We start from the raw sequence: 9,514 nt of genomic DNA on the forward strand, positions 1-9,514 counted from the left end.
TGTAAATTTGTTCTTAAAGGGGGGATGGTGTAACGGGCTAAAGTTGCCTTATGTTACACAGTCCCCGTTAAGTAGACTTGGTGTACTTTAGGGGATGGCCAATTACTAAATAATAGTAATTAGACCCAGCACTCGGGTGTGGTGCACATTTGTGGCCAACGCTTGAGTATGTGATGGACATGGGTGCATTCACATTAGGAGGGATGACGGCTAGCGTCATCCGTCACGCGTGGTATCTAGAAAAATATGCTTGCAATACATATTAAGCGTTATCTGTAGAAATGACATTTTTATTGGTAGAAATAGGTCTTTATATTTAGTACGATTCAACATAATCAGTCTAAAAAGTAGTTCTTCTTAATAAGTGCGCACGAGGAGCCGGATTACCGCTCCCGTGACGACACTTTACCAGAGTACTTGGTGTGTTGGGTGAGGTCGCTTGCGCGCCCACCACAACTACCTCACTGCACGCAAGAGAAGCAGGTTTAACCGCTTCCTCGCTGTGCTAGGGTGTGTGTCTTAGTAGAGCGTGGCCACATTACGACGTGCCCGTCTACAAAAGATAACAGTTAATATGTATTGCGAGCGTATCTTTCTAGATACCTCGCGTAATGGATGACGCTAGCTGTCATCACGGATGACGCTGGGCGTCATCCTTCCTAATGTGGATGCACCTATGTGCATCACATACACAAGGGTTGGCCACAAATGTGAATCACACCCGAGTGCTGGGTCTTATTACTATTATTTAGTAATTGACCCTCCCCTTAAGTACACCAACTTTACTTAACGGGCACAGTGTAACATTAGGGCAACTTGAGCCCGTTATAGAAATGGTCTCTATCTACCAATGGATAAGCTTTTCGAATATTACCACGTAAAGTAATAATAATTCTCCAAGTATTATCCACCTTTAAGATAATATATTAATTAACAATTACGTTCATGTAACGACACACCCGGTTACAAGAAGTGTAAACAAAGTTGTGCTTCTTTCCCAGCATTTATTGTGAACACGCGGGTGACAAAGTTACATTAGCGATCGATTAATTGTAGCTCTCCACGTGCTTGACAGATCGCATCGTGGTACGAATTCGCAGTTAAGCACCATGTCCAAGTCTAAAACGGCAAAGTGCTTGGCAACTATTTCAATCGACCAATTTGTTACGATCCAAAATCGTAACTTTAATACGCGGTCTGTATATTTACGTTAAGTATCCAAGTTTAATGTCTTAATGCGAAATCGTTACGTCCAAGAGCTCCAAGCAGATTAAAATATACGTCACCTTCCACTCGCCTGCCCGCCCCTCTATGATTGCAAGGTCTGGACGCGCTTCACCATGTCCTTTATGCTTACATGACGCGATCCACGCGCGTCGAGCACACAACTCCCTTCTCCGCCAAGCGCGCCGTTGTCTCCGCGTGAAAGTACTCGCCATTCATGGCTTTTATCCGAAATTTAACTATGAAATTAAAACATATAAAAGACGTCATGTCAAGCGCCCTCCATCCCAAGAGACTTTAGTAGTCGACGTACATCGATACGTCTCGCCAAGTGTATTGAGCTTGGTAAAAACCCCACGGACTTCCTGCACATGATCCTACGACGCCAAGCTCCTTAATTAGCAACACAATCCTATGCAATCCACTAGAAACGGAAACGTACCGGGTGCACCATATCCAAGAAACTCGTCTGTCGTGGCACAATCTGGTGGTTCTGATACCCCAGGACGCGCGTATACGCAGCACTCGAGAAAAGAAACACCGCCGACGGATCTGCTGCCACGAGCGCAATACAATCCATGCATTGTTCACAAATCTGCTGGTACACTTGAAGTTGTCCAACTTCGTGCTTTAACGACTCGACAAATTCTTTCTTCCGCAATCGCGACTTGCGCGAATGATCGCGATTTCGTTCGCGGGATTTTTCTTCCTTAATTAGCGCTTGTTTTTCATCTTCACTTAAGTTGTCAAAATTATGTGCCGGAGTAGTTTTAATCATGGCCGAAATTATTTCCGGTGGGAGTGTTTGCGAACCGACTATCTCGGATGGCAACATCCCAGGGCGAACCCCTTGAGGACCTTTATGGAATGGAAGCGGAGGACTTTGGCCACGAAAGACGTTGCCCGAGTTAGGGTCGTACAGTCGTGACGCGCCGTCGTGGAACGCAAGTTCAGACGTCGGGTTGTTGTACAAAGGGGCAGACGGGGGCATGGGCGCAGTGAGGAATCCATTCATGCCACTGCCAATGCCTGCGGGCAGCGTCATACTTGTGACGTTCGTGCCGTCATCCATGGCGTCGTTTCGATCGCGATTGATCAAATTTTCAAAGTACGCGGCATTCGCTTGAATCTTTGCAACGTCGTGCGGGTGGGGATGGTGGCCATAGGCAGTGGCATGCGGGTCGTCGTTCTCGACTTTAATGCCCATGAGACGCGCATATTCTTCCATGGCGTCACTCTGCGGTGGCTGATCCATGGGACTCAAACCCGGGACGTACACACCGGAGAAGACCGATTGCGGGTCAGTACTCATGCTCGGGATCCCAGGATGTGGTGGCAATGGGCGATGCGTGGGATGGTGGGGATGGCCGTAATGAACCGCGAGATTCGCGTGCAGCATCGTGTCCGTGTGCATCATTTCCACATCCGATTCGTGGGGTGACGGGAAGTCCATGAGTTGGGTTTTGTGGCGAAAGTAGATGCAAAAAAGAGTTCCGAGATGCAACACAAATGCACCGGTCTTTTTAATACGTGGACACCGTCTGTGTCTTGGTTTGCAATGAAATGGCGACGTGTGCAACTTGACGAAGCGAGCGCGCTGTGCACAATACCGAGGGATGCCCACTGGACACAAGTAGCAATACAAAGAACCGCGTGAGACGCAATACGGAAAATTAAAAGTTGTGTAGTTACAAAAATTTTAGGACTTGGCGTGGTTGGTATCTTCCAGGTCGGTATCCGAAACTAATGTGGTGGACATCACTATTCAAGCATTGGATTTGTAAACTCATGTCGACGACGGTACTTGCGGAAAAAGTCAGGAAACTACCGCTGTATCTTCATGACATTTGCGGTCAGCATGCCACTCGTCTTTGTGGCCTTGCTTTGGCGGTAAAAAGGGCAATTATAGGACACCGAGTACATCGTATCGAACGGTAACTAGTCTCGTCACACATTGCCACATTTAAGCCAGAAAAGCACATTTCGTTCGCAAGACTTTCATAAAATTCAAATCCGTCGCGCCAACAATTTCCGTGATGTAGGAAGTGCAAAGTGCGGCGAGTGATGCTCTGTAATACAATGGTCTACATTCCTTTGTTTTGTATCATTGTAGCGAAGGGAGTAACTGCCAGGATTGGAATGCGTCAGTCTGACGCGTTGTGCAATAAAGAGCCAAAACTTACTGCACTTTAAAGCTTGCTGTAAAAGTGTATTTCTAAGAGAAAAAAAGGAAGTCATTCGCTTGAAGCTTTACTCTTCTGCTGTTCCAATCAATTACACATCTAGTGAACGATACATAGTCGATGTATTTTCCTAGTTTGACCGTCAGCAATATCCTTGGCCAATAGAGGCAAGCGCGAAACATCCAGTACTGTGGTATAAAAACGTTCGGAGCCTAATTCAAGGCACCCTTGGATGCGTGGACCCAAAATTAAGAATGCACGAGGATCACCCTAATTTACCACTTATAAAGCCTTTGAATATATTTCCGTATCTTCCTCTCCGAGTTATAGAGCATCGGCTCCATGAATTTGATGACAAACGATACGAAATAGTTTATATTTTTAGCGTTGCGACCATTAGGCTCCACGTCAACAGTTATTCCACCTTGTGTTCTTAAAATAGCCACTTAAGAATAGTTTATAGAAAAAATTCTCAAGAATTCTGCAAACTTCCACTCGGGGAGTACGGGAGAGGACATGGTCATACGTATCCGTTGACTTGTGGAATCAATTCTTTAATGCGTCGATGAAAGACTTATTTGATCGGCATATTTGCTGCCAATACCGACCCTTTAAAGAATGTTGCTTGACGTAAACACCGCATGCCCTTCGACTGGCATGGCTGTTTTACCGATTTTTCTACGCTTAAAAAGCGTGCGATGACGAAAAAAATACGTATGTGTTTAAATCGAATCCGATCGACATCGTATAGCACAAGACATCGTAGGAATTGCAAAATGCTACCATTGCTTTAATTTATTGCATCTTCGATCTGAGTATATGTTTTCTTGACTACAGCTCAGTCCTGTAATATTGTAAAGCATGCGTTGTCTTATTGCAATATTTCTTAGAACACGTCATTTTTTAGTACCACATTGTTATAGGTGGACACAAGTTCATTTTTTATAATGAATTTAAGAAGGTGAAATTTAAATAAAGTTTGAGCTTCTGGTGACGAAATCAGTGTGGTATAAGCAGACAATCGTCTCGAGGGTGCACTTTATGTTAATGCAACTGTGCGTGATATATCTATCACCTTTATTTCGAAGCGGATGTCGCACCTCGCACTGAATAGGTCGTCTAAGTAGCGAAGAGTGAGCAAATAAGACTTGACACGTGCCAATTTGGTGGCAAATACATGCGGCACGTCTGACAATGGCAGCGTCGAGCACAGAAAGCGAATACGACGGTGGCCAATAAGATTATCAAACCAAATGATGCAAAGAGTCTACAATTAAACAAAGTTGAGAGATTGCACTTAAGCGCATATAGTCCCATCGTTCCATTGAAGCCTGCAAATAAAAAACAAAACTTTTAAATTACCAAATCGATTGGCCGAGTTGCAAGCCTCAGAAGAGGCTTGAATTGGCAATTGCCACATGTCGACTATACATGCAACATTCGGCAACTAATAGTGACAGCACATTCGAAAGAACTTAACATGTTTAGGCATGTTGCGACATCAAGTCCAGGTGCAAAAAGTGCAAGCATGCAGCGCTTTTTATTAAATAGCGTGAATGTTAACGGACACTATAAGCGATCGCATCCTGGCTGCTCAAGTTTCGAGTTGCCACTTTCAAACCTCTATGCGTCGCAGTCGCATCAAGGTAGAACACAGGAAGTACGCATACCGCAATTTCACCACGACAGACCCATGCTCATTTAAACGTCAAACACTTAGTTGGGCCTCAGAGTGAAGGTATTCGCCACCAGAATGAAGGTCAGAAACTAAAAAGCCCTTCTCGCAAGAGGGTACCCATCTCTTGACTTTCATTCGTCGACAATGCGGGTAGGGCACTCTCCACTCGCTCATTGGTACAAAATCTTTTTTCGTCGTGTCAAATTTATCTGCCTCGAAAGGGAGTCAGTTCACGTTCTTGTCCGTCCCACGGCGCCATGATTAAAGTCAAGTGGGACGCTCGACCGCCACCCCATGGCGCTACGCCCACAGTTAAAGGTCCAAATGCTTCGAATACCGAGCGTCCAACGCTCACCGCTCTTATGGACGGAATTGTTCTTTCGAGCACGAGCAGTGCCAGTAGCAACCCCGCGACGAGTCGTCGACCCCCGTTGCCCAAGTGGGACATGGGTACGATCTCCGAAGACACAATGCCCACGGCTTTTACTGCCGCATCGGCTGCGTGGGCCAATGAGCGCTTTGAATTGACTGAAAGCGGTGATGTGCGCAACAAAGCCACGCATGCACGCATCTCGAAGCTCGAGATCCGCGAGTACGGCGAAGACGTGCTGCGTGGGCTTATTGGCCACGTTCACACGCGTATGTTGCAAGAACTCTTGTTCCTTGAACAAGCAATTCCGCCACTCGAATTCGAACGCGGATCCGTAGGCTCAGGCTTTTCCCCTGCCTCGAGTACCGTGGGCAGTCGCGTGAGTGCAGGGAGTTCTGTCCGTTCGAGTTCGTCGAGTATTTGCTCGACAAAAGACGGTTTTCGTATGATGATTGACACGGATGAACCGCGGTGTATTTTTCATACAAGTAAGAATTTTAGTGTGGCCGAGAAACTCTTGGTGTTTGTATGCTCTTTCCGAGGTCTGAGTTGTGGCATTTGGAGCCGCAGTGTTTTGCTAAAAGATGGTGTCCAAGTGGGTTCCATGTTGCCGTATTTTCAAAAAGCAATTGAAGCAGGGTACGGTGTATTGGTGATGAATCCCAACATGAATACGCAATTAATGGTTACACCGGAGGGTACGGTCGAAAAAATGCCGATACGAGGTTCAAGTAACGCGGAAGAACACTGCGATCATGTGTGGCGGAATTATATTTTTCCCTCGGCAGCCCATAAAGTGCATTTTATTGCGTATGGGTACGGAGGGGTACTGGTTACACAATTGATTGCGAAATACCGGTATGAATTAAAAAGCCGATTGGGCAATGTGGCGTTTATTGAAAGTTCCCATAAACTGGATCCGTCGTGGAATTCCGGTTTTAAACGGTTTTTTTCACAACACAGTATTTCGTGGTCACGGTCCGAGTATCCGCTAAATACCGAATTAAGTCGCGATGCTACTGCTTTTGGCGCGACTCCTGGCGTCCCGACACCCTCGAGTACTGACGAGACGTACTCGATCAATCCATCGTCACCGTTATCGCGGTCTTCCACGAGTCCAAATGGACCAAACGCTGCGCATTTTTCAGCCTTTGGATGCATTTGCTTGTCTGCAGGACCGTGTGAAGGAGCGAACGAAAGTCCTGCGTACACGACGAAACAAGTCCTCGACACGGTATTTATGTTTCTCACGTCTCCGACGCCGTACGAATTCCAACGTCGCGCAACGCGGGAATTGCAAGTTAACACGCTCTTGGGCGACCAGCACCAAGCTCGCGCCGATCAAATCGACGAGTCACGACATGGACAAAAACCGGTAAAACTCGCAACGGGTAGTCCCGATCCCGGGACTGCTACCTTCGTGCAACCGCGCGAAGACGAATCGGTAAGTATCGATGACTTTGATCTGTTGCGTGTTGTCGGGCGAGGCGCGTTTGGGAAAGTCATGCTAGTACGCCGCAAAGTACCTCAAAAAGGAACGCAACTCTTAAGTCCTCGTTTCATGATGGCCATGGGCATGACTGCCCATCAAATTGCTGGCGCTTCCGGCAAAGACTTGGGCAAAGTCTACGCCATGAAAGTAATTCGAAAAGCCGCGGTATTTGCCAAAAATCAAGTGGAACACACCAAAACCGAACGACGTATTTTACAAGGTGTGGACCACCCGTTTATGGTCAAATTGCGCTATGCGTTCCAGAGCGACGCAAAGCTGTATTTTGTCATGGATTACTACAATGGAGGGACGTTGCACTTTCATTTACATCGTGCCATGCATTTTGATGAAGTCCGAACGCGTTTTTACGCTGCGCAATTGGTTTTGGCCATTTCGCATTTGCATACGTATAATATTGTCTACCGCGATTTGAAACCGGAAAATATTCTTTTGGACGATCGTGGATTTATTGCCTTGACGGACTTTGGATTGTCTCATGATCGATTTGATAGTAAAGACGGGATGCAAACGTTCTGTGGGACTCCCGAGTATATTGCACCCGAGCTCATTCGTCGTATTCCGTATGGCAAAGCTGTGGATTATTGGTCCATGGGGGTCTTGATTTTTGAAATGCTTGCGGGGTATACACCGTTTTACCACGCGAATCGGAAACGCAATTTTCAAAATATTGTCAAATTACCGTTACGATTTCCATTGGAATTTTCAGAAGAGGCCCGGTCGCTCTTGCGTGGATTGATTTGTCGAAATCCGGCGAAACGATTGGGTTCGGGACCGTGTGGGGCACAAGAGATTATGGACCATCCGTTCTTTGCAAAAGTGGATTGGGAAAGACTATACAAACGCGACGTGTCGGTGCCGTTTCGACCTGTAGTGACATCGGATGGCGAAGTGACGAATGTGCCCGAGTTTTTCAAGCGACAAGAAGTCGTGGACTCGGTCGTGTCGGAGGCGCCGCTGCTGGGACAAAGTCATGTCTTTCAAGGGTTTTCGTATACGGATCCGTATAATTTGTAAGCGAGGTTCTTGTAGAGAAGACAATAATTTCAAGTAGGTAGCAATTAAATAAACACTCGGTTTGTATCCTTTTTCTTCTCTTGTGGATAATATTAGGATTGGCATTGGAGCAAGTCGACAATACCCACAATATTCATTTCGAGAGTTGTGGGCTTTGTTGGTGTACACACACGATAGAACTTATGGCGATGAACGGCCCCAAGATGAAAGCAGGCACTCCTCGCGCAGGAGTGAACGTTGGAGGTGGGAGTTCCACGGGTCGTGCCATTTTTGCGGTTTGTGGAGGTTTTGCTGGGGCATACTATGGTTTCTATTTGCAAAGCAAGTATATTGAAGAGCGTCGGGTACGTGAGCAACTCCATTCGTTGTAATCACTGGTTATTGTCACGTTTTGTGATGTTCAAGGTAACTGCTTATGTGAATGTGGAAGCACGGAAACGCCTTCAAGTAGAACAACATACTTCAGAGTAAACAAGCAGATGAAGAATTACCAAGCTATGGTATCGTATAAAGTGATTTTTTCTTTAAAAGTGACACTTATATTTTTCTCCAATTCAAATAAAAACTTAAATTCGATAGCGTAAACACAAGCAGTTCGTGTACGTGTTTAAATGCTGCCAGTCTGATTTTAAGTAATAGTTGCTACAAGAGCAATCGATCTTGTTTCATCTCTTGACTGTTCTGTGTCCGCGAGCAAACTTTTCGATTTGCAATCTGGCAATCAATGCTTCGCGTAGTCCAAGCCGCAACCTTTCATGCCAAAATAAGGGACTTTAAAGTAATAGAAATAAAGTATGTGTAGGCGGGCACGTCGCAATGCGGCCACGCTCTACTTAGCACACACCCTAGCACAGCGAGGAAGCGGTTTGCACCTGCTTCTCTTGCGTGCAGTGAGGTAGTTGTGGTGGGCGCGCAAGCGACCTCACCCAACACACTAAGAACTCTGGTGAAGTGACGTCACGGGAGCGGTAATCCGTCTCCTCGTGCGCACTTACCAAGTAGGTAGTAAATTTCAGACTGATTTATATTTAATAGAATTAAATACAAATACCTATTTTTACCAATTAAAATGATATCTCTATAGATATCATTTAATATGTATTGCGAGCGTATCTTTATAGATACCTCGCGTAACTGATGACGCTAGCCGTCATCATGGATGACGCTGGGCGTCATCCCTCCTAATGTGAATGCACCCATGTGCATCACATCCACAAGGGTTGGTCACAAATGTGCACCACACCCGAGTGTTGGGTCTAATTACTATTATTTAGTAATTGACCATCCCCTTAAGTACCAAATGTACTTAATGGGGACTGTGTAACATTAGGGCAACTCTAGCCCGTTACACCATCCCCCTCTTTAAGAACGAATTTACATTTTTAAATTCGACAAAGAGGAGAGAGGAACTGCGAGCAGCTTTACGCGCCGCTAGTTCACTCGATCACTCTCGCGCACGTGTTTCTATACACGGCGCCCAAGATGCCACCTAAAAGGGGCCACGTTGGTGGGTCGTCTGCGAAGACGCCCAC

The 9,514-nt window shown here is 46.1% G+C and overlaps 3 protein-coding genes across 3 annotated transcripts; 2 read left to right on the forward strand and 1 right to left on the reverse strand.

Annotated features, from left to right (window-relative positions):
- Positions 1-2,010: 2,010 nt before the first annotated feature.
- On the reverse strand, positions 2,011-2,677 carry CCR75_007295 (uncharacterized protein; the record flags this gene model as incomplete). The annotated part of the gene is made up of 2 exons (XM_067965356.1): positions 2,011-2,040; positions 2,072-2,677. 2 exons carry the CDS (start codon positions 2,675-2,677, stop codon positions 2,011-2,013), a joined length of 636 nt encoding a protein of 211 aa, XP_067820706.1.
- Positions 2,678-5,342: 2,665 nt separating this feature from the next.
- On the forward strand, positions 5,343-7,982 carry CCR75_007296 (uncharacterized protein; the record flags this gene model as incomplete). The annotated part of the gene is made up of 1 exon (XM_067965357.1): positions 5,343-7,982. The coding sequence occupies one exon, from the start codon at positions 5,343-5,345 to the stop codon at positions 7,980-7,982; it is 2,640 nt and encodes an 879-aa protein (XP_067820700.1).
- Positions 7,983-8,038: 56 nt separating this feature from the next.
- On the forward strand, positions 8,039-8,780 carry CCR75_007297 (uncharacterized protein). Its single transcript, XM_067965358.1, has 2 exons — positions 8,039-8,326; positions 8,388-8,780. The coding sequence occupies exons 1-2, from the start codon at positions 8,165-8,167 to the stop codon at positions 8,451-8,453; spliced, it is 228 nt and encodes a 75-aa protein (XP_067820705.1). The 5' UTR covers positions 8,039-8,164; the 3' UTR covers positions 8,454-8,780.
- The last annotated feature ends 734 nt before the right edge of the window (positions 8,781-9,514 follow it).

The sequence above is a fragment of the Bremia lactucae genome, linkage group LG12 (assembly GCF_004359215.1).
Source record: "Bremia lactucae strain SF5 linkage group LG12, whole genome shotgun sequence".
NCBI classification, from domain to species: Eukaryota; Oomycota; class Peronosporomycetes; order Peronosporales; family Peronosporaceae; genus Bremia; species Bremia lactucae.